At 38.0% G+C, this 25,207-nt stretch overlaps 1 protein-coding gene across 1 annotated transcript in view; it reads right to left on the bottom strand.

The window, feature by feature from the left end:
• LOC144636227 (polycystin-1-like protein 2) overlaps positions 1-25,207 on the bottom strand; it is a 35,011-nt gene that overhangs the window by 3,627 nt on the left and 6,177 nt on the right. The window contains exons 3-23 of the mRNA XM_078495383.1: positions 22,623-22,736; positions 20,420-20,751; positions 19,687-19,825; positions 16,882-17,210; positions 16,022-16,160; positions 14,700-15,338; positions 14,270-14,395; positions 13,501-13,623; positions 12,752-12,874; positions 12,095-12,217; positions 10,943-11,074; positions 9,376-10,078; positions 8,015-8,588; positions 7,298-7,513; positions 6,064-6,198; positions 5,494-5,676; positions 5,064-5,285; positions 3,991-4,704; positions 3,581-3,817; positions 1,407-2,717; positions 281-449 (exon numbers count right to left, since the gene is read on the bottom strand). Of these exons, the coding sequence (XP_078351509.1) occupies positions 281-449; positions 1,407-2,717; positions 3,581-3,817; positions 3,991-4,704; positions 5,064-5,285; positions 5,494-5,676; positions 6,064-6,198; positions 7,298-7,513; positions 8,015-8,588; positions 9,376-10,078; positions 10,943-11,074; positions 12,095-12,217; positions 12,752-12,874; positions 13,501-13,623; positions 14,270-14,395; positions 14,700-15,338; positions 16,022-16,160; positions 16,882-17,210; positions 19,687-19,825; positions 20,420-20,751; positions 22,623-22,736 (6,783 nt within the window). The remainder of the gene's footprint in view (positions 1-280; positions 450-1,406; positions 2,718-3,580; positions 3,818-3,990; positions 4,705-5,063; positions 5,286-5,493; positions 5,677-6,063; positions 6,199-7,297; positions 7,514-8,014; positions 8,589-9,375; positions 10,079-10,942; positions 11,075-12,094; positions 12,218-12,751; positions 12,875-13,500; positions 13,624-14,269; positions 14,396-14,699; positions 15,339-16,021; positions 16,161-16,881; positions 17,211-19,686; positions 19,826-20,419; positions 20,752-22,622; positions 22,737-25,207) is intronic.

Genomic DNA, 25,207 nt, shown 5'->3' with positions numbered 1-25,207 from the left:
TTTACTGCAACAAAACTATACGAACACATTAAAACAGTAATCCGGCATTTGAATGGTTTTTTGGTTAAAAGACACTTCATACGTTGAATATGAAAAATCCAAAAGAAAGTTTAGTATGCACGATAGGGACCCTAGGTTCCCCGTCTCAGAAATGTTATGTAAAAAAAAAGTTGGCTGTGGCGAAGTGAATATACTCAAGACATAAGAACTGCGATAAAAGCATGGCGAATGATACTGATCTTCTCATTGGTTGAGCAAATATAACATTTGGTTAGCTTACGCTTTTGGATCCTCAGTTGTCGCATCCAAGGCATGCCGATCAATATGTTCATCTTGTTCTCGATGAACACATCTTTTTTCTCTTCAAGCCCATTGTACCACGGTTGGTTGTAAATATTTGGGAGGAACTCCTGTCTCAACCATCCCCGAAGCTTGTGTGAGTCAGTTACCTGAAATGAGGGAAAAGCTTAAGCTCAGTTACATTTTATTAAAGAACCAAGACCAATTTTGTCCAGAAAAATCTTGCTTCTTTGATTGCGGCGTCCGCCAATATTAAGATATTTATTTATACTACATAGCTTGTACTCGAGAAAGTTTAATGTCTAGCTCCACCAACTCTAAGAATAAGATCTTGAGCACCGACAACTTTTCATGATTTAGGACTATACAATGGTTAAATTGGTAACAATATAAATTCCAGACAAGGCTTTTGAAAAAACGTTATTCCCTTATTTTCATTACAAAACATGTCGCAACAGATGATGACTCATCCAAGACATGCTTCGTAATGAAAATAAGGGATTAAAATGACTTTTTCGGGAACACTGTTTTGTTTTTTTGCGCCCGGGTAGGGCCATTTGCGAAATGCAAATGCCACTACACGGGAACTAATAAACAATGTTACTAAAAGAAGACATTTTATTATCATTATTTTCAATACACAAGGCCAAATAGCATCAACGCTCCAGTTGTTTAAAGGATGAATAACACTATCCATCAAACAAATCACTATCCGGTGGAATGGGGAGTAGATTTTGTTTGACAGTTATCCACTGGATAGCGATTTATCCAGTGGATAGCGTTATTCACCATTTGAACAACTGGGTCCAGCTAACTAACACATTTAATAAGAATATAAGGCTTACCGCAAGCAACCTTAAATAGGCTAACCGGACAGTTATTGAGGTTAACCGAACGGTATTTACGCTAACCGAAGGGCTTGTTTGGCTAAACGGAGTGCTGTTAAGTATTCACTACATAAACTGAGTGTTAAGTCCCTTGCGTCCCGTTTCCTATTAGGCCGCGTATCTTGATAATAATGTATTTTTAAAGCATCGTGTTTTTTTCAAAACCTTATACAGTGATCAGTACTGATGTAATATATCCTATCTATAATACCCTCTTACCTGATCAAACTTTATGAATTGAGTTCTCATCATTGTTGTCATCAGAAAACGATTTGAGTTCTTGTTTCCATAACAAACGATAGCCAGGAAAAACACAAATATCAAATGGAGGACAATGTCTTTCATAATGACTGACAACTGAGCTTCTTTTTTGGAGCGCTCGCGCATCGCCTCCATCTGATATCGCTTAAACCGCTGCTTGGGATCGTCACTCAGAAAATCGATTTCATTTTCATCAACTTGTGCACTCTCTTCTTCAGAATCACCGCTACCTTCCTTCTTGTTTCTAGTCAAGAGCAAAGAAATTACAACGACTGCCAGCATCACCTTTGTTGGTTGTACAACGAAAATATCTTGCCCATTCGAAATTAAAATTGAGGAAAGCCATTGCTCGGCAACCTCTTTACCCCACATTAAACTGTAAAATAAAGTGAACGTTGCTGCCGTAAGAGTTGTGACGAAGCAGAGAAACCAACCGATGTATACAAAGAAATGAGGCAACATGCAACCTGTTTCACTTATTTCATCCACAAGTTGCTGGGCATGATCAATGTCTTTATATTTGTCTCCCTTTTTCCTTCTTGGTCTACTAGACTTAAATAAGAAAACAATCAGGATGTTAACAGGTGCAACTATGATTCCACTTTGCACTCCAACAACAATTTGTTTCCATGAAAACTTAAATGGTCCAACCTGTATAGCTCCATCGGACTCGCCACCAATGTTATAAAACATGGCATTGGCAATCATGGCACTGAACAAAACTGAAAGACAACACGAGGCTCTTTGCGCACGGGTAAAGGTACTACTGCATGCTTTTCCAAACACTGACATCCATAGGTGACCATCGGCAATCTTTCTCCCAAAGCGTGAACGTACTAGAGCTGAAAAAGAAGTAGAACTATTGCTGTCCACAGTAACTTCTATCTGTCCGTCGTCTTTTTCCAACGCGAGCCATCGATTTATCGGGAACACCCACTTCTCCTCTGTTTGCCTGTCTTTGATGACTACTGCTTCTACAAACCAAGAAGGATTATCCCCTGAATTGTCGTGCTCCAAAGTTATTTCTTTTAAAGCTCCTAACGATTCCTTTGTGATGAGCACAAAGCCATTAATACTTCCCCGTGCAAATATTTCACTTGACTCTCCTTTACTTCGCAGTGGAATTAGCTTATGTTCATCTGTTTCGCCCTTAATACTGATTGTTACGGTGGCTGTTGTTCCAGAATGTTTCCAAACGCCAGTGCTAATAACCATATCGTAGAAATAGGTTCCTTCTTCACTGATAGTTACATGTTTGGGAGGACAAATCTACAATAAATGTCAAAATTGCTGTTATTTAGAAATTACAGTCACTTGGTAGATGAGTACGGAAATGATGATGATGATAATCATCAAAAGTGGTTTTCTAGGAGGGTCCTCTTAAAATGAAATTCTACAAATTAAAACTACAAATTAAAAATTGAAATCGGCAATCTAAAAATGAAAAAGATGACAAATTTGTTTAAAAGTTTGGATAGTAAAAAGCAATACTTAAGATAAAAGGCGATTTAGTAAAAATTTGCTCAAGTTTTGTTTCTTTGATGGTCATGGCGGTTTTCAATTGAAATGTTGAAAATAATGCGGAAATGCTTTGGCTCTCCAGCGATGGGTGCCAGTTCCGAGTATTTGCTTCGATTTCTCATTGGTAGATTGCGTTTTTTATGTATTACGACAGTCAATTAAAAACTGCTGTAATGATAATATTCTTTGTTATTATGGGTCGAAGAGGTTTCTAAAGTATATTCCAATCAGTGTCCCTTTTATGTTATGATTAGAACGTTTCATCACTGGGGTTCTTTTCCTGGTAGCTTAATCCTTGAACGATTTGCACATCTACATGGAGACAATCATCTACAAAACACCGGCCGTGTGCTTTCTCTTAAAAATTGCGAGAAGGACTAAATTAACTTGTAGAAACTTGATACCAGTGAAATGAAGTGATTGAGGTGGCCTCTGCTTTAAACAATTTTGCCAATAACTAAATTCGCTATTGGTAAACCACATGGGTCAGCATTTTCATTTTGTGCTTTTATGTTCCATTGTAACAACAAAACTTAAACTAACAAATTGTTTTAAAATAACTTCTGTGGATATTGTCAGTACATTTAGATTTGAGGTAACTTAAAAAGTACCTTGCTTTCATCTCTCTTGTCGGCCCTCCTAGCAAAGACCAAAACAACGAAGTAAAGAAGGAAAGCACATGCAATTGTCACAAGTACTGAAATATTGCCACTTTCACCGAGCTGGGTAAATGCAGTGAAAACTTTGTCAAAGTCAATGGGGTTCGGTGCTTGGATGAAGTTTCCTCCAAAGGAAGTCAAATGATTGCAGAGACATTTAAGGTGAGTGGTGTTTGAGCTAGGGTCAACCTACAAGACAAGACAAGTGTCAGAAAAAGTAAGATGTATTATAAAAAAGACCAAAAAACTCTATATTACAAAATATTAAAATCATGTACTTGATCCGTTTATTAGGCATTCTCTCTAACTCATCGGAAGAACATGGGAACGATGATGTGATAATAGCTGTTTATATAACTTACCTTGCAGCCATCTGAGGACCACTTCTCTTTATCTTCAGACCAATACAAACAACTTGATTGCGTAATACTGAACGTGTAGTTGACATCTGTCGATGGGTCATACTGCGGAACAACTGTTTTAGTAACTCCTTTTGGCGGTGGGTCTTTGACGCCAACGCATGACCGTCTTTCGCGGCCATGACCAAAACATGATCGTCTCTTTCTGGAATGTTCGGTGACGTTTTTAGCTCCTAGGAACAACAGTCCGACATAAACAAAATTTGCCTCAGAAGGGACTACTGTTACGGAACTCTCTTCAATAAGGCAGGATGTTTCGTTTCGCTTGTCATCATCCGTGTGGTTTGAACATGTAGATGTAACAGTAAAGTTGTGGTCAGAGTCCTCGATCGTAGGTCTTGATCCAAATTTAACAAACATTTCGGTAACAATGCCTTCTTCTTGCGCACCGATTTTAATAGAAACAGGAACATCTGCTAGTTCCGCGTAATAACTTCGGATGGACATTTTGTTTGGCTTTAGAAAATTGTGCTCCGTTCCGTTGCTGGTGTTTTTTGGTGGACTGGAAATCGGTATAACTATCTCAATGTCACTATCAAGGTTTGAAACATTAATCTTCTTTCCATTGCCACTTTGAAGTTTGAGACTGGTCACACTCGATTTGACCTTCTTGCTGCTGTTGTCCCAAGTGAAAGGATTAAATTTAACAGCCTGCATCTGAAAAAAGGGAGTATTTAAGTTAGAGATTTTTATGTCGACGGTTCATTTCGCAAAACGCCAATCCTAGTGAACTTGAATTTTACTAGATTAAACATCCTTAAAAAGTTACACCAAGTATATATGGCCGGTATACATTTTCATGAAGGTGATCGCTTTTGGGAGTGGTCGATTTCGAGAGGTTCCCACAAAAAATTAGCCACAATGTAAGTTATCAGAGTTTATGAAATAGCTGCTCATTTCAGGTTCAAATTGATAGAAAAATAGTTAACATGCACAATGGCATGATCGCTTTTGAGTACTGATGGAAAACAGTATTCGAAAAAACTAAACCAAAATCGTTTGGACAATGTCCTTACCTTTGTATTAATGTCTCCACCACCGATATTTCCGAGGTTGCCTGGTAGTTTAAATTTCGCAGGTCCTTCCTCCATACCGAGTCCCTTTGCATCATCAGCAGACACCTTCTTTAGCGATATTGCCAAGTTCTCTGTTTTAATAACTAGGGCCTCAGAAGGAACTAAGCGACCAAAGAACGCATCGCTCATGTTGCTCAATTTTCCCGAAGCCTTTTTCACGAACTGCAATAAGAGAAAAAGTAGCGCTCAACAGAATTTTCTCTTCAAGTTGCTGATTGATATTAATAAGCTCAAAATAGAGATTCAGTCACGTTTTTAAACAGTTTTATTTCTTCTGTTTCACTCTGAAAATACAAGGAATAAACCAGCTTCCAATAGCTTTGTCCGAATAGTTATTATACAATTATACAACTTGTTTAATTCATTATACCTCCGGCGATGGTAAGGCTCCCTCCGCTTGACTTGAACCTGCTGCCGACTGAAGAACATTTGTAAGACATCCTGTAACACTCTTAGCCATCTGCTCCATTGCAGGAGAAAATGGCTCCTCTAAGTCGTTAACGGTATCCATTAGCATATTTGCCGTCTTGTCTGTCATTTGCATTGTTAATTCCTAGGAATGAAGTGATATATATTACGAGTGTGCAATAATTCATAGGGAGATGGTGCTGTTAACCAACAATATGTCTAGAATAGAAAGCTTGTAAGGCATTGTATTTCGTGAACCTGTTGCACTGGAATTAAATATCGAATTGCACAAATGCATTTCTTGAGGACAGAGCGTTAACCAAGCCCCGGCGCCTGGGGACGAGGAAGTTTCCTCCTGATGAAATGCTTTCGACAAGTGCGCGCGTACTAGAAAACACTCAATCTGAAAACGGGAACTTGACCTATACCAGGTTTGTGAGAAGAGTGGGGAGGGGGGGTCAGGTGTATCTATGTTATAATTAAATAAAAATATATAAATCACATTAATTTTAAATCTTGCTAAATTGCTTACTATGCTATTACTTCCGCCGCCACCCGCTTGCTGCTCGCCACTCATTGCCACGCCAACCACGGACATAATCAAGCGAGACATCTCGAGGTTCTCGGGCGTTATAACTGTAAACTTCGCAATTACTGTTTCTGAAATCTAACAACAGGACAAAATGATATTATCTAAGAAACATCCTTTAGAACACGTCAGCGAATCGCGCAATAAATTGAGCAGTGAGAAACCTTATTTCTTGAATAAACTTTCTTCGTTCTTGAGGAATGAAACGAGAGTACATAGTTTGTCACCTAGCGATATTATCGTGTTATAACACTGTTACATCTCCAAATTAAAATGACAAGCATTATGGAGAATTGCAATCGTCTGTGACGTAAGTGCAAACATAATCTATATTACACCATTAATACATTTTATACTTCTCCCCTTCCAGTCCCATCCAAGTATAAGTCAGTGCTGCATATTCTGAAGCTTGTTAACGGCCACGATACAGTCATTAAACAGACCAAGCTAGAAGTATGAACAAGGAGTCGTAGCCGCTTTAATAAAATCATTGTTTTTAATCTAGACTGATATCTACACAACAGAACTATTCCTTTCGGCCAAGTAACGGTGAGAGCACTCAAAAAAGAAACAGCATGTAAAACAACCACAATAGCGGCACTCAGAGCAAAAATTCAACGAGCAACAAAAAAGAATGCCAGCAACAGCAATTAACTATTCCAGTTGAAACGCACCACACCCCCCCCCCGCCCCCCGCAGGAGGGCGTCCTCTTATTTAGTCTTATGACCCTCCAGCACATGCCTGTATGATGTCACCCAACCATTAACACGGAAAATTTCATATTCGGGGGAGGGGGGGGGGGGGGGGACTCCCATATGAAATGGATGTTGATGCCCGTCATTTCGCTTATGGGTGTTAATTTTGGATTTTTGGTCTCACTTGGGGTGTTTGGTACAGAACTTCAATATCTTTAGCCGTCTAGTTCTCCTTTAGCGTTGCACGCGAAAACAAGTGGAACTGTAAATTCCTTTTTAATAGTATTTTAGTATCTCTAAGGGTTCAAAAGAAGCTTGAGCGACGCCCAGATTATTCTCCTTTAGGGTTTTAAAATTTCCGACGAGCATCTCCGTCCTTTTCATTTGGGAGTCCCCAACCCCCGGTATTAATATTAAGAAGGATAAAAATCGGCGCGTGAGTGAATAAAAATACTTCGATACATAATTTGCGTTAACATACCAATTGTTTTACATCCGGATCCAGTTCTTTTTCACAGTCATTTTTCTCATTGGCAGATTTGAGGACGGACAAGGACAGCTGGACAGCTTGGCTGAGTTCACCTTTGTTTAAAGATTCATCTAGCGGATTGCCTTCCCCGAGTACATAGCTTTTTAACTTGATGGCGACTGCATCTGGCGGTGAAAGGCAAGGATCAAGGGAGGAAGGCGGTGTCACCTGCAGAACATCAAATTAAATATTCATAAGATTTTTGAGGTAAAGCCATATGTGTTCTGTTCAGAACAAAGTACCAAGTTGCACTGCTAAGATTGTATCTTTTAAGATGCTTTCATTTCGGTTCCAAGTTGGCCAAAGGTATAACCGCGAAGCTAGATTCATAACTGAACATATAACCAAATGACATACAGCCAATTGCATCATTAAGCATTATTAGTTTTGAACTTTATTCGAAATATACAATGCATAAAGTAGCCTTTAAATCGCAAGGAACTTTTAAATAATATTATGTAAGGTGAAAGTAGCAAATCTTATAACGAAAACAGTCCTAAAATAGATCCTCCGATTGGGAGAGATTGAGATTGATAACGAGTAATTGTTGAACTTGAAGAAACATAGCTTAGGTTTTGACCTATACAGCAGCATGGTATACTGCTGAACTTTTATATATTTCTTATCATCATTAGTTAGACAGAAATACGCCCATAGTGTTCTGCATACCTTAACAACCAGATTTACTACAACCGCTACACCAACAGAATTCTTGATAACGATGTTAATTTGCAACTGGTAATCGTCCTCTGGTGATCCTGCCGGTAACACTGTCGACACAGACTGGGGAGAGCTGCCATATGATATTGGCTCTTCTCCAAGTTGAAATTCATAAGTGAGAGCATTTGTATCTTGCCAATCAAAGCACTTGAAGGTAAATTCCGTCTCAAGTGACACGCCTTCACTGACTGACGCTGCACAATACCCGCTGTGTGGCGCTCCAGCTGTCTCAAAATCCAGCACGGCAAAGCCTCCTGTACCTTCTGGAGATGTTACGAATAATGTTAAACTGTATTTAGATTTGGACTGCAATGAGTTCTTCTTGATAATCATATTGGTCGCATTTACTGCGGTTGACGTCATGTTTGCCAAAATTGGTATATCTTCCCACACGCTTGAATTGTCATTCCATCTTTTAAGTTGCCATTCGTAAACTGAGCCATTGCAAGGAGAATTAGCGCATTCCGATGTTACTCGTAGCTTGTTCGATGCAGACACAACTGCGCCGCAATCAACAAAGCAACTGGGGAAAAAATCGAAACGGATAAGATTAGCTCGTTTTAAACTACTAGCGAATTCGTTGTTTATATTGTTTTGGCGTTCCTAGGCGCACCAGACCCTGTGGTGTGGCTTACTTATCGATTCCTTATCTCATTTACTAAGACCAAACTATGTGATTTCTACACGAAATTACAAACCAACCCTAATATATGTCTAATAAATATTCACAGCTTCCCTCGCGTAGAGTGGATTCCGTTTCCGTAAACATTTGAGATGGCGTTATCAACAAATATGAATTTTAGTATAAAATAGCTTTTTCTAACGACCACATCCAATTAAAAAACATGCTGCGGAAAACCAAAACGGTTGATTAAGCATACCCTTGGGCACCGTGCATAGAAGCACAATAATGGCCACGGGATAGGATTCCCCCTTAACTTTAAAGGGGTTCCTTTTCGTACATCACCGTCTATAAATGGATTGATGGCAGTATAAAGTCACAATCATTTTTAAAAAGAATGATATACGGAGTTAACTGATGGATTTAGATTTAAATTAAGCACTGCCTGCTTGATAATTGTTTGAATGTATCGTAAAAAAACCACTTCGTTATGCCAGATTTAAAATTTGAATCTTGTAAAATATTATTACAAAACATTGATAAATTGTTGATTTCAGCAAGCGACAAAAAACAAAACAAAGCAACAAAAAAGCAGGCCCTTGTAAAATAACAGTGCAAAATCTTTCAACATTTCTCTTGTCAAGTGACTAGGAATCCTTAATTGAACAAATAAAACAGGGATATTTACCTGAGAATCACTTGAGGTACTTCTCCGGCCGCTATCTCAAAGGCCATCTCAGCAAAGGAGCTTCTTACATCTTTGGACACAGTCAGCCTTAGAATGTAGGTCTTTCCAACTACGAGTACACTGGGATCGATGCTAATAGTCGTAGAAATGGCGTCTTCTTGTGCAATAAAGGAACCGAAGCAGTCATTACTCGCGGTAGCGTTGATATCAAAACAGGACCAATCGAAGTTTAGTCCAGTATGATTTCCTAGACCGATGTCTTCATCGTAACTCAATGAGCCATCCACGGTTACAATTTCCACTGATCCCCAGCGAACGCTGCTTCCACCGTTAATAACGGCTCGTATCGGAGCCGGAATGACCTCAATAAAACCATAGTCAAAGGCTGTTAGAGATTGCGGGGACGCTGCATCACCGATTGTGAATAAAGCATTGAATTTGACTTGATAGATACCAGCAGCTATTGATCTCTTGTTTATGGTCCACTCAGCTGTTCCTTGACTTACTAATTTTCCCTCTGCCGACTCTGAAGCTTCAAGTTCTGCTTCACTAATGATGCGCCATTCCAACGTGCTTGTCAATACAGCAGCATCATTAGGTAAACCTTGGATAATCGCTTCTTGGACACTTTTAACAGACCGCTTGACAACAGTGGCATGGTACTTGTCCTTAGAAATGTTTCGGATGACCACTGAGAAGTCTCCTGTAGATCATGTCATTAAGGAGATTCAGGCATACAAGTTGTAGCAACACGAAAACTATTTTTAACGTTACTATAATAGTGTGCGTGTAATATCAGTCCTTACCCAAAGGTAGGGTCTGAACCCGGAGAAAGAGCACATCCGATCCCAGCCTAACTTCCAGTAGGTGATTAGTCGTTTGTCTTTGGAGGACAAGAACATTTTTTTCATGGATATTACAAAAGGTTGCAAGTCAATCAAACTCCCAAAGTGTAGTATTTTATGAATAGTCGATTGTCTTTCTATCAGCCTTTCTTGAGTACTGAAAACAACCGATAACCGGAAAATGTTGTAGTTTGTCCTTTTGTAATAGTGTCGTAATACCTTTCACCAGCCGCTTCTATAAACGTGTACTTTTAACTGCAAATCTATGGTAAAAAATGTTCCAAATCGCCGAAAATTGGACTGATTTCCTCTTCTGCCGGTATAAGGTCACTCTAAAGCCTCATTGTGAATAAGATATTCACCGGGCTGATAAATAAAGTTCTTTGAAGTGGCAGAGTATAATATGAAACTGAAGTGATGTAATTTTTGTGAAAGCATGAATGCCTAAGTAAATATATTTAACAATAATCCTGTTCAATCTTGCGGAATATCTGAACAGGATAATTGTTTAATTATTCGACAAATTGTCAACGAAAAACATTTCCATCCAAAAATACTGTGGTTAAGCAGCGGTTTACAAGAGTTCAGAGGAATCTTGGCACCTTTCCTATATGGCAAGGGAATCGCAGGATATTTGTTATGTACGGATGACGAATGTGAATTACTTTCTGATGATATTTAAAGCAATAAGAGTTTCATTATCCTTCAAAAATGTCACTCACCCACGGGCTCACATTTTAATATTCCATCACCACTGTAGCCATCTTTGCACTCGCAGATGAAGGAACCTTCATTGTTGTAACAGTTAGCCACTCCATGACAGTTGTGTGTTGCCGTTGCACATTCATCGATGTCTGTAGAATAACCGCAATCAGTATGTTACTATGTATTCGCTAGGTCATAACTACGTTTTATACGTGTTGTGAGAAGTTTTTTCTTTCAAGGTTGATATGTTGCAATATAGCGAAAATAACCTATTTTCCGGTTTCTCATTAGTTACACATAATTGCAATATGGTTGTTATAGAAAAAGGAAAAAGTCAAATAGGAATTAATTAAGCGCATGCATGACATTTATTCCTACAAATGGTCCCAAAATACGAATAAATCAATTTATCTTGTTACAGCATAAACAAGTGGACTCAAAGTGTGCAGATAAAAACTCGTTTTACCAGTTATGAAACTTCGCTTATTAACCCCCTTTTTTTCCTTTTTTCTTTTTTCCATGACAACCTTATTGCAATAAGGTGTAGATAGCAAAGATATAATCAATATACAACCTCATGCTTTCATCTCTTCTCTAGCGTTTGAAAATTGCGATGAAAAAAAAAGTATTTTCACGTAACCATTCAGCCAGTCACCACCGTAACCATTCAGTCTTGAGAAAAGTCGGATGACCTGGACTCACAGACTCTTCCCCTCGACTTCCCCGATTGAACGAAAGCCACTGGTGAGAATTTATTTATTACATTGTATTACTTTCTTACATCTTCTGAAATAAAATACATTTATACTTACGTACAGTATATTACTTATCCACAATTATACATCAGTCTTATCCAGCTCTGTCTAGCAGGATCGATTTTCATAATTCAGAATTTAAAGCTTTAGAAGATAACCCTGCTCAAGAAATGTATCTATAAACAACAAACTGCATGTCCTTAATTGAGAAATTTCCTTGAGGTTAATGTTAAACTGTAAAATAACGTGTCCTTGGATATCCAAACACGTGTGTTTCCATCTGTTCTAATTGCTTGCTTAGTTCCTTGCCCCCAGGTAGGGGATAGGGCCGGATCTGTTCTAATTACCAGAGTAGAGCATACACATATCAATTTATTTAAAAACGTGATAAGCTAAGTCATTCTCAGACCTTACCTGAACAGTCCACTCCATTCCCAGTATATCCCTGAAGACACGTGCAGTAAAATGAGCCAATCGTGTTTTGACACAACGCGTTTGCGTCACAGTTATGAGTTCCATCTTGACATTCATCAACATCTAGAGATAGTAGACATTTGTAACGAGACTGACATAAAAGTCATAAGGATCAAAGCTATTCAAGACTTTTGTTGATTTAACCCTATGTAAAATGCATATAAAAACTGGAAACTGTATGTTGATATAATATTATGGCATGAAGATTCCTTTGCTAGGAATTCATTATGTTGAGTAATAATTCTTCAATTACCGGCGATAGAGATAGAAAGTTGAGACAAAGCGTTTGCTTTCTCGTGATCAAAACGAGTCCCCACATAAAAAAGTAACTTGGATAAGCTTCGAAGATTTTGTATCACAATTTCCCTGGAAGTTGAAGAATGATTACTCAAAATTTGTGTAATATTAATTTGTTCATTAAATTAGTGCATACCGAAGCTTTTCCTGAGGAGTCATTAAAAGTTGATATCACTTCCTAAAGGCCTCATATCAATATCCATTATCTTTGCTGCTTTATTTCCGAAGCACTTGTTTTGATAGCATCCAGATAACAACTTATTTAAAGAATTCAGATGATAAGTCATCCTCAGACGTTACCTGAACATTCCACTCCATTCCCAGTATATCCCTGAAGACACGTACAGTTAAATGAGCCAATAGTGTTTCCACACAAAGCGTTCACGTCACAGTTATGAGTTCCATCTTGACATTCATCAATATCTAGAGAGAGTAGACATTTGTGACGAGATTAACACGTGCTTCAGGACAATCTTATACTTTCATTGATTTTACGCGCCTCTGTGTGTTAAATGTTGAACAATGATAACAAAGGCGGCCACGTAAAACTTATTAGTCATTGGTGGCGGCTGCGGTTGTTGGTTACTTTATGAATTCGTTCTGCCTGGCGGATAGCAGTTGGCATACTTGTGAACTGCTCGTGAAACGGTAAACGTTCGTTTTCCTTCGTAAATCCGCCTCTATGAGACTTGTAATGTATTGAATAAACTCACTGCCGAGGCTCTTGATCGCTATAAGCAAGTATACTATCGTTTTATCGATAACTTTGTGGTCGTCTTTGTTTTCATGCAAGGGAGGTGAAACAACTAGCCGGCCATTTTGTTTCAAGTTTAATCGGGAGTTAGTCTTCCTCCGGAGTAACATTAGCACTAATCGGGCTTTAAGCAACGCAATCTAATCGCAGATTGAATTTTACTCATCGGTTAAGCAATTTAATCCCTTATTAGCGCTAATCGCAGTTTTGAACAACCGGACCCAGAGTATAAAAAAACAACAACATCCACCTATCGAGTCATTAAAAGAATTCAGATGTCATTCTCAAACCTTACCTAAACAGTCCACTCCGTCCCCAGTATATCCATGAAGACACGTACAGTTAAATGAGCCAATAGTGTTTCCACACAAAGCGTTTACGTCACAGTTATGAGTTCCATCTTGACATTCATCAATATCTAGAGATAGTAGACATTTGTAACGAGACTGACATGAGGTTCAGAGCAATATATTATAAACGAAAACTTGTAATTAAAAATATTAAATTACTCATTAAATATAGATCGATAAACGTTTTTTTTTATATAATATTGTTAGGTTATTATTTATAAGCGCTTCCACGACAAGTTAAAGTGGCTTCATTATGTGCCTTAATTATATTTTAAAGATAAAAATGAGCTGTTATGGAGAGAAAATTATTTGTGCGCATAAAGAGGCTAGTATTGATAATAGGTAAGAGACAGGCTGGCTTGTGGTAAGTGGACGTTAGAAAAGCTATCAGCTAAGACGCCGACGACATACAAGGCAGACAACTTTCCCGAGAATAATGGCAAATGGCATAAATGGAAGCAAAACGGATTCACGCCGTGTGCATAGCCGGTCCTTGATCGTTATTCAGCAAAATGGCGGCCATCACCTCGAACTACGACATAACCTAAGAAGTTGGTTTTAATTTCCTCTGAGTAAACAACAATAAAAATAAATAAAATAGGTCTTCATGGAGACACTACATGCCGACATTTTTAAAGCACCTCATGACTTAGGATTCTTTCATGACTCCGACCCCTTGCGGAATAGAAAATGTCATTGTATGACTAACCATACCAGAGCACGCCACGCCATCCCCTGAATATCCTTGGCGACATGTGCAGTTAAACGGGCCGCCAACAATGTTAACACAATCAGCATTCCGGTCACAGTTGTGAGTCCTATCTTTACATTCGTCTTTATCTGCGAAGAAATAACAATTTAATAATAATAATAATTTCTCGTGAAACAAGAACTTGAATCGTTCGCTCCTACAAGTATTTACCAATGTTAAGCGCACCATGCAGTGTATCCAAAATTGTGGAAACTCGTCAAGTTTTCTCAGATAAAATGTAACCTTAAAGAAGCGACAATCTGATTGTATCCGTTGGTAGGTGAAGCACACAAAAATGTTATCTGGTTAAGTCAAACAAACAGTATTGATATTTATCTTCTATGAGTTCTACTGAAAGTGACGTAATTATTATAAAACGGCCCAGTTTCCTACCTAGACCAGCGCCGTTCATTTTATTTATTTGACCTGCAGTCAACGCAGCGTCATAAACCTGCATGGCGGTAATTCGTGCTGACAAGTATCGGCCATCGCCTGCTACTTCACCCATTCTGACGTTATCTTGAGTTGAAAGACCTATGCCGGCCCCGATATTCTTCTGCACGACTCTTTCTCCATTCAGCCATAAACTTGCAATACCAGTCATGTGATCATAGGAAGAACCAACATAATGCCACTGGTTTAGGGGCAGCTCCGTATCGGTGGCCAAAAAAGGTGTACTGGAGTAATCTCTTTTCTTAAAACGAACGAACAGCTTTCCCCATAAGATCCACATATGAATACCCCAATCATTATTTGGATTAACGTAATGGAAAAGAGGCGCGTCTGTATTCTCCGGATACAACCAGCATAACAAAGTGATGGAGTGTTCAATGTCTAAACCTCCATTGTTTGGGAACTCAATGTAACTGTTGGCATGTCCAGAGAATTGGTAAGAGGTGTCGTCCGTACCATCTGGGCCAGGAGCAAGAGAAACACCAACAGGGGTACCCTGTGGCTCTGCATTGTTGATTTCCCTTGTTTCATACCAGCTGTTCAGAGGATAGAGAGCTTTGGGTTCTGGAATGCTGACGGCTACAAGATTGAACAGAGAAAAAGATTAACGGAAATCTGTTGTTCTTATTAAAAATTCATTTGAATTGGATGTACAAAACTATGGAGAAGGTTGTCGACGTAGAAACGTTCCCCTTGCAGGTTAGGCTGATCTTAAAGGAAGGGGCCTGGTATAAAGCTTGATGTTATTTGCGTAAGTTTTTTTTGTATAGTTAATCACTTGCAACAGCCTATTTAAGTTAGGAGTAGTGTGAATATTTAGTGTTTACGTAATTACACACGCACATTAAGCGCCCCTTCTCAGACGAAGGCCCACATAGGATCTTGCAATTTAAAAGTAGTTTGCTGAAAAGGTTGAAATCACAATTAACTCCTCAACATCCATTTGTAGATTCATTTCTGTGACCCTTGTTTTTTACCAGCGCTTTTGCAGTCTCTACCATACATCATGTCCCGTTCTTAACCTTATACCATTAACGTGTATTAAATAACTATACTGAAGGTTTTTTTATAACAAGATTACTGTTTGTCTCCTAAGTATTGTTTTAATTTGTGACGAGGAGTGACAGTATAAACGAATGCCTGTGTAGAGGGTTCGAAATCTTCAATTTTGATTTCTGGTGGTTTTCAATATTTTTGGTCACCCTGATCTAAGAATAGAATATATGTCAACAGTATTCCAGATATAAAACTCTATATCGTACCAATGCAGCCCATCAGCTCCACCCGCATTGATATATGGTTATTCCAGGCCGTTGGTCGAAAACGGATGTAACGTGCCGTGATTGGTGGGATTAGGTCACGTCCAGCCCAGCTGGATTGGCCTTCGTTTCCAATAAATTCCTAAATTATTAACAGGGCTAGTGGTCAGAATCTATGATTTTAAACAACTATTGTAATTGTTATCGTAATCCTTTGTTTAAGTGTCAATACTAGAGTAGCGTTCTAAAATAAATTCAAAATAACAAAATCTAAATATTCTTACAAAATAACGACAGAGTTATACACAATATAAAATAAAAAATAAGAACTGTAATATAAAATGATAAAATATAACATTAAGATCTTCATTAAAAACACAGCAGTTCAGTGCCTAGGAATGTTTTTTTTTTTAAAGGATGGCAATGTTGAATAACTTAACATAGCTACGTTTAGCTGCAGCTGAATTGACAACCGAACTATTTAAAACTTCGAATTGTTTGGAATACGTCTCCATTGCAGCCGTTGTTTGGGCTCACGCAACGCCAGTGAGGAGAGGCATTGCGCCAGTGGAGAGAAGCATTTTTCGAATTTTATCAAAGAGGAAAAAGGATAATGTTCGATATAATGTGCCCCGTGGTCGAATCGAACTCGGGGCACATTAATCGGAGTGCATAGTAGGCTAACTGGAGTGCATAGCAGGCTAACCGGTACTAGTTACCAGTCGACGACCGTAAGTGGCGGCCACCTTGAAGTGGGCGTAAAAAAAATTGCCCGCTCCGAAGGAGACTATGACTGGAAAGGATTGCTTCATGTTCAATATTTGCAAACTGAAACGGATACAAGTTTATAAAGTATCTTTTACCTTCTCTACGTTTTGCCCTTCCTCCCTGTAGTACTGGAAGCTCACTCCATCATCACTGTACTGAAGCTTGTACTTGGTGACCCACTGGTCACGTCTGTGTCTTCCTTGAGTTATTACACGGGTCACTTTAGTGTACAGACTACCAAGATCAATCTGTAGCCACTGATTTGCATCACTTGTGCGAGCTGACCAAGATCCTGCTTTTGTGTTAGTCTCTTGAAATCCCACTCTGCCTTGAATGGCGGCGTGATCGGCATCATATTCCGAAGAGGCACTGATATGACCGTCAGAAATTGCATGGTTCTTCATGCCAAGGGGATAGTTACATTCTAAGAGATTTTAAAAATTATAATGAGAACGAATATAAGTAGAAAATACGTTTTACCAGCAGAGCGACACAAGCCAGTTACAAACAACACGTACCAAATAACAAGTTGTCGTTAGTGATTCGAATCTAATAGTAAATTAAAGTCTGTCTATCTGGACGTTGGAGTGGGCGAATTTTTATGCATCGTACATGAACCGTTCGCGAAAGTTGGTAATTTTGGCCCTTATATCGCCAACAATGATGTCTACATAATTTATAGTAAAATTAATTCCAATAAAGAAACCAATAGACAATAAAAAGAATGAATGATAAACGAAAGGATCCTTAAAAAGGTCAGTTTACTTCAAATCGTGCTTTTTTTTTCAAATAAATCTGAGTTATGGAGCGAAAGAAAGCTGAAGCGAGCCAAATTTTGCATAGAAAAGACTAGTTAGTTTCATCTTAGTATATTTTTACGAAGTCTGCCTGCACACTTTTTCGATCAGATTTAGTTTGCTGATAGTCTTTGCGTGATGTTGAGCAGCCGCTTTAGGACTTACTTACATATACATACAGCCTCTATTCATACAAGATGAAAATTCAAAGCTAACAGTTTGTGATGTTGCGTACAAACTATAAACAATTAATGTTCCCAACCCATGAAGTCAAAACAAGACAACAAGTTCAGTGGGAGAAAAGGGGTAAGGGATGAAGTGCTCGAGTTGCCAATCAGAATCATCAATAGAAATCATGCAGGGTACATGTATCACAGGTTAGTTGGTTGGCAACGAGAGACTGGAATCCTCTCCTTCCTTTCAGGAAGCCCTAGTTCCCAAGAAACTGGGGTCCTAATCTCTAGGACCCTTGGGAACAAACACAACCACATGCCCTGGTTCCCAAGAAACTGGGGTCCTAATCTCTAGGACCCTTGGGAACGTTCCCAAGAAACTGGGGTCCTAATCTCTAGGACCCTTGGGAACAACCACAACCACATGCCCTGGTTCCCAAGAAACTGGGGTCCTAATCTCTAGGACCCTTGGGAACAATCACAACAACCAACAACAGCAACACTGCGGGGCCCCACTATAAGGGGAAAGCTGACCCTGTGAGGCTATGGGGCAAAAGGGCGAATGGTACAGAGCACTTCATCCCCTCCCGTGGTTTATTAACTATAAGAAAAGACAATGCTTAGTTAAGATGGTCTAAAGCTATTGAAGAAGTTCGGAAGAGACAGTAATCGAATAACAGAATGGTCGAGTTGATACATGCCAGCTCGACACTAAAGCTAACGGTTACATGTATATCAATATCTCAAAAGCAGACACATTGCTCAAGTCCAACAGCTCTAAGCCTGAGCTAGCATACAAAATGATAACAATATAAAAAACAATGTTTCTGTAAGCAGGCATGCTGCTTAAGTCCATCAGCTCTAAACGTAAGTAAGCATACAAAATGGAAATAATAATTATTAGAATAATGTCTATAAATGCGGGCTTGCTTCTTTAGTCCATCAGCTATGGCTAACGTTTAAAAATAATAATAGTAATATAATAAACACCCTTAACATAGCCGGATATGTGCGTAGAACTAAAACATTGCCTACATTTTTACAAATACTAAGCTAAAAGAGAACCAAAGAGGGTTGGGTGGGTGGGAATTATTGTGAAAACTCTTTTAGGGAGCTCAGAGAATTTGAAGTAAAACTACTCAAGTCTAGATAAAACCGCATGGCCTTGATTGACATAATAGAAAAGGGGCGATGTGATTGGCCAGCCCGAATAGCGCATCACACTCAGAAGTGAGTTTGACCTTTGAATGTAACGCAAGAGTGATAGTCTTGCAGCATATTGCGTGACAGATCTGCGTATTTGAATAGAGTGATCTTATGACTTCTCTGAACTCCTTTCATGGTTGTCACATTAACTTTAATTTATATTACATGTAAATTGGCATTTATATTACATATAAATTTGCTTAAAACAAGGATGAAAATTATGAAAGTTTTTAAAAAGAGCAGTAAAAAGCGGATGCTGTATGCGAAAAACCTATTGACTGTCTTTAAATTGAAAACAGCATAACGAGTAGGTGGAGTAGAACACAATATGATTTTAGCGATTTCAAATTTATTTCAAGATGCGGTTTTGTTAGTTATTTTTCCAGGCTATTTTGATTTAAATTGATTTATTGATTGGTGGGATTCGCTGTCGTTCTGCGGACTTCATAACAGTCCATAACAGTTGCCAATGGTAAGTAACTAACATGTTCATGTCATGACGTGTTTCAAAATCGACTCTTAAAGGGACAGTGTTACGAGAAATCTTCTACTTTTTTGTGTAAAACACTCAAGAATTACGAGGATGCACTCACTGTTAAGCAAAATAACCTTTGAACAGCAAAAGAAATGCATGAAATCATTCTCCAAGATGTAAATAAATGGGAACATAAGACATCGTCACTTTATTGACAGAAGTTTAGCGGCATGATTGTTCAAGGCATACCTCTACAACCATAGAGCTCCACTCTCATTGCTACTTGCTTGTGCCAAGTTAATGGTAGAAAACGAATAAACCGCGCTGTGACTGTTTCGTTTAGCTCGTGATAAACAACTGTGTCCTGGTCTGTGTTTCCAGCGAATACCTAGATCAGCAAATATAGCAGTTTGTTAGTCTTAGAACTATGCTGCATAAACAAAATTCTTTGTTTCCCTGAACTAATATTCTACAGTTACCATGATAGCTGACAGCAGCCTGCTGACATGCTAGCTGATATGACTTTATTCAGTCAACCTCGCAGATTAGATTGGAGTTGCTTTTCTTCTACTAGGGAGAGTCCACTCGACAAAGACTAATGACCGCCATATACTATATATTTCACATTTTGACCATATATTTCACATTTTAAGATCATTTTAGCATTTTGGTAAATTTCTGACGTCATGGCAAATACAAAACGGTAGAAACTGGCTGTCGGTTGCATGAAAATTATGATGTTATTTTCACACCATATGACGTCATGATGTTCAGTTGCAGACATCATAGGAAACATTTTTAGGCAAATGATATGTTTTCTTTGTCGTTGCCGTTAATGATATACGACCATTTAGAGAGGTTTGAGAAGAATACTTATTGATTAGTGGTCGTGCAGTCAAAAAAGATGTCTGTTGTATAGAGGTGGCTTGCTGTTGAAGGAGGCTCGACACTTCATCGTTTCAGTGGGTTATGTCTGTTTTACCTTGTCTTCGACTTCTCCTGGTTCTCTGTAGTACTGGAAGGTCACTTCATCGTTGCTGTACTGCAGCTTGTAACTTTTTACATGTTCGTTGTAATAGCCATTTCTTCCTTGCGATGCTACGCCTGTTACCTTACTGTACGGATAATTCAGATCGATCTGCAGCCACTGATTGGCATCTGCTGTAGAAGCCCTCCAACATCCTTTTTTAGTGTCAGTTTCTTGAAAGTGGAGTCTGCCCTGGATCGCAGCATGTTTGGAATCCAGCTCTGAAGAGGCGCTTATTCTTGTGTCTTTGATTCTACCATCTTCCATTCCGAAAGCGTGATGACAATCTGAAGGATTTATGAAAACATTACAATTACTTACAAAATTACGGATATTTGGGTTTTTAACAAGTTTTTGTTCGATTTATAATATTTGTTTATCTATTTACAGTGTCCTCGATTAGTACAGCAGTGCTAAATACATTTGACACTTAAATAAATTGGTTTATTTATTTTATTTATTAAGGAAAACATTTCAACACTTAAAAATCTATATGCTGGTTTAAGGTGTGTTTTCGAGGTGCGAGTTGTGCATTTTGTTTGGTTAGACACCAGCCGAGTTGTGTCGAATGAAAACACCAGCCAGCCATTCGAACAATTATAGCTACAGTGGAACCCCGATATAACGATATGCCAAGGGGGCAGTAAAATTATATCGTTATATCGAGGAATCGTTATATCGGGGTTCCGTCCCATACATTTTACTATTGCCGGGACATAACATATTCATCGTTATATCGGGAATATCGTTATATCGAAGATCGTTATATCGGGATTCCACTGTATAGGATGATTCAGTCACAGGCAAATTGCATCATTAGTTTTTTTTTTCATCAGTTGTGTTAATTTCAGAAAAGAATTTCAGTATCATTTCTCATAAATTAACTAGACAATGCTTCAGTTTAGATCGAGATCTGACAGGAACACTGTTAACGTTTTTTGATTTAGCGACTTTTCGCTAGCGGCTGTATACGATTTAATGTTGAAACAATGTTCAACATTGTTCACTTCTAGCCCCGGGGGGCGGTGGGCTTCCATATATGGGCTATATCCTATTTTTGCCTCCCTGACTCTGGAACAGGATATAAAAATCAGCCTTTTTCTCTGGAACAGGGTCAAATTTTCCCCAGAATCCTGATAAAGTACGATCAAGTATAGCTACGAAACTCCGCCCCCCTCATCGCTTTATCTTGAAGTCACAGACAAATTCAAGTGATCAATTTATGATATTCTCCATTGTTTTTTATATTTATTTTTTCCCGCCGTGCATATTGTCTGGAACAGGGTACCTATATTTTCAATGTTTGTCTGGAATAGGGTGGCAAATTCACCTTATTTTCTCTGAAACAGGTCCAGGGTCTCAATGACTCAGCGGCACACCCCCGTAGAAAATTTTGGGTACTACAGTCAACTCTCTTTAAGACGGACACCTTCGGGACCAGCCGCAGCTGTCCGTCTTAGAGAGGTGTCCGCTCTGTAGAGAGTCGAGGTAACATGACACCAGTAATTCTGAGATAATTAAGTTTAACCTTTGCACAATGCAACAAACCTTTGCTAACTGCAACAAGACTAAAGTAATAAAAATTTGGAAGTATTTTCACTAATAAAACATGATAAAAAATACTTCTCAAGTGTCCGTTAATGATTTCAAAGTTTCCGTTTTAAAAAGGTGTCCGTCTTATAGGGAGTTTTGTTACAGAAAATGTCTAAAAAGGTGTCCGTCTTACAGAAAATGTCTAAAAAACGGCAGGGACCATCACCAGGTGTTCGTCTTATGGAGGTGTCCGTCTTATAGAGGTGTCCGTTAAGAGAGAGTCGACTGTTCCCCCACCGGGACTTCTAGCACTTACAAGACGGATACCCATACATGTCACTAAATAATAATACAAAACGACTGTCTTATTAAGTTAAAAGAAAACGAATTCAAATAAAACAAATTTCAAGACTTAACTCTCAGATTCCAAGTGGTTACTACTCTTAGGAAGAAATAATGCTTCAAAATATTAGACCTAGCAAAAGTGGTCTTCAATCGTTAACTCCTTGTTTTGTAAATTATTGTGTTTAAGCGACGCCGCAGGTTATAAATAAGAAATTAGTGACTTTTTTGCTGCTATATAGAGATAGAATTAAAGCTGTGAGACCCTAATTTGTGTTCTTACCTTCTTCGCAGTTGTCTCCATAACGTCCACGGGTACACTCACAAAAGTAGCTGTCAACTCCTTTTACTGTACAGGTTCCTCCATTTTTGCATGGGCTGCTGGTACATGGAGTCACTGAATGAAAAGATAAGTAGCTCAACATAAAATTACACCATTTACAAGAATTTACCTTTTAGAGCATTAACGGGCAGACCTTTAACCCAAAAATACATGGGAAAAGTGTTCAATCTCTTGCCTATAAAATTAACAAAACTATAAATTATTTATTTCACCGTTAATTTGTATCTTGGTTACGAAAACTCAGTAATAATAATAATTACACAAACAAGATATAAAATAAATAAAACTAAATAATTAAATAATTAAGTACGATTAAATAATTCTACGGCTCGAATATTACACCTTTCAGTCTAAAATTTGGCACGAAGTATCTCTGTTTGACTTTTAATAACCCTACGTTTTGATTTTTGATAAAAATCTTTCAAGAGTTGAGAAATTTGCGATTCTGTGCAACGTGCCCATACATTGCTCTGTAATTAATAATGAAATAAGTACCATTAAATAATTCTACGGCTTGAATATTACACCTTTCAGTCTAAAATTTGGCACGAAGTATCTCTGTTTGACTCTTAATAACCCTACGTTTTGATTTTTGATAAAAGTCTTTCAAGAGTTGAGAAATTTGCGATTCTGTGCAACGTGCCCATACATTGCTCTGTAGTTAATAATGAAACAAGTACCATTAAATAATTCTACGGCTTGAATATTACATCTTTCAGTCTAAAATTTGACATGAAGTATCTCTGTTTGACTCTTAATAACCCTACGTTTTGATTTTTGATAAAAATCTTTCAAGAGTTGAGAAATTTGCGATTCTGTGATGTACCTATACATTGCTCTGTAATTATGTAAATCATCTCTGTGATTAAATAATTCTCGCTCGAATATTACACCTTTCATTCTAAAATTTGGCATGAAGTATCTTTGTATGACTCTTAATAACCCTACATTTTTGTTTTTGGTGTGGATCTTTCAAGAGTCGAGAAATAAGCAATTCTGTGCAACGTGCCCATACATTGCTCTGTAATTGCATAAATTTAAATCATTCGCTACGCTTGAATATAATTGCAACATGCAGTGCAGAAATTTGGTGGAAATTATCTCTGTACGACAAACTAAAACAAAGCGATTTTTTAGTGTTTTGCTTACTCATAACCGAGTAATTAAACATGTTTTTTTAAAGCGCGTCCAAATATAATATCAGTTAAAATATACAAAACAAAATATTCTGTACTATACAAAGTTACGATAGCTCAGTTGGTAGAAAACACTTCTACAGAAGTTGTGTATGCCTTGGTCGTTGGTTCAAATCCAAATGGAAGCCATTATTTTTCTTTTTTCTCTTTTTTTTAAAGTCAGTATGCCGTTTTATTTCAAAGTTTAAAGGCTGAACAAACGCAACAGTAAATTTTTATATTTCAGTATGTTGAGATCGAACGCCGGCTATTTCAGTGAGACTTCAACCGCTGATGTCAATAGAATTGGAACGCTTGTAGTGTAGAAAAAAAAAAACACCACCGAGAAATCAAGCTATGCGAGCGAAATGTTCGTTCGTATATCTTTATCTTAATTTTGCTGGGCAAATGTCCCAAGAGTGTGCGTCCAGCAAAAATTGTACACAATTTGATTCCTTTGCTGACTAGGAAGCTAGGAGCTACGTTGTTTGATATATAAGTGGTGTAGGGCCACTATCGTGCATGTTTAGAAAGTTAAAGACTATCGCACCTTTCAAATAAATATTAGCGAAATTTCATAAAAGTATGAGCGAAATTAAACATTTGAAAAAATAAACACACTTCTAAATTTCAAAGACATGTTTCGGACACTCCGTATCCATTATCAGTTTGAAGATGTTTCTTTCAAAATTTGACATTTACACGGGCACACGTCTCAAAGAGGATATCCCGCTCCGTATTGTCTCCGTGACACTCACCGAATAAGTAGTACCGCTCTACTTTTCCTCTTTCATGGATGTGGCGTTCATGGTATTTTCTAACTACATGTAAACGGATGATCTCGGAGAGTCAATAACAGTGAAATAATGTTAAATGTTATAACCGACCACGAAAATCACAAAAAAATGATTGTCACTATCTTGTTTGTGCGGTTGCCCCTAGATAATAAAATAAATAAATAAATAAATAAATAAATAAATAAATAAATAATTACACAAACAAGATATAAAATAAATAAAATTAAATAATTAAGTCGATTAAATAATTCTACGGCTCGAATATTACACCTTTCGGTCTAAAATTTGGCATGAAGTATCTCTGTATGATTCTTTATAACCCTACCTTTTTGTTTTGGATGAAAATTTTTCGAGTGCCGAGAAATTAGCAATTCTGTTCAACGTGCCCATACATTGCTCTGTAAAAATTAAATAAATGCCATTAAATAATTCTACGGCTCGAATATTGCACCTTTCAGTCTTAAATTTGGCATGAAGTATCTCTGTATGACTCTTTATAACCCTACATTTTTGTTTTGGATGAAAATGTTTCGAGTGCCGAGAAATTAGAAAT

This window comes from Oculina patagonica, chromosome 13 (assembly GCF_052425735.1).
Source record: "Oculina patagonica isolate OP01 chromosome 13, crgOcupat, whole genome shotgun sequence".
Classification (NCBI taxonomy): Eukaryota; Metazoa; Cnidaria; class Anthozoa; order Scleractinia; family Oculinidae; genus Oculina; species Oculina patagonica.
This window is presented reverse-complemented; position numbering and strand designations above follow the sequence as displayed.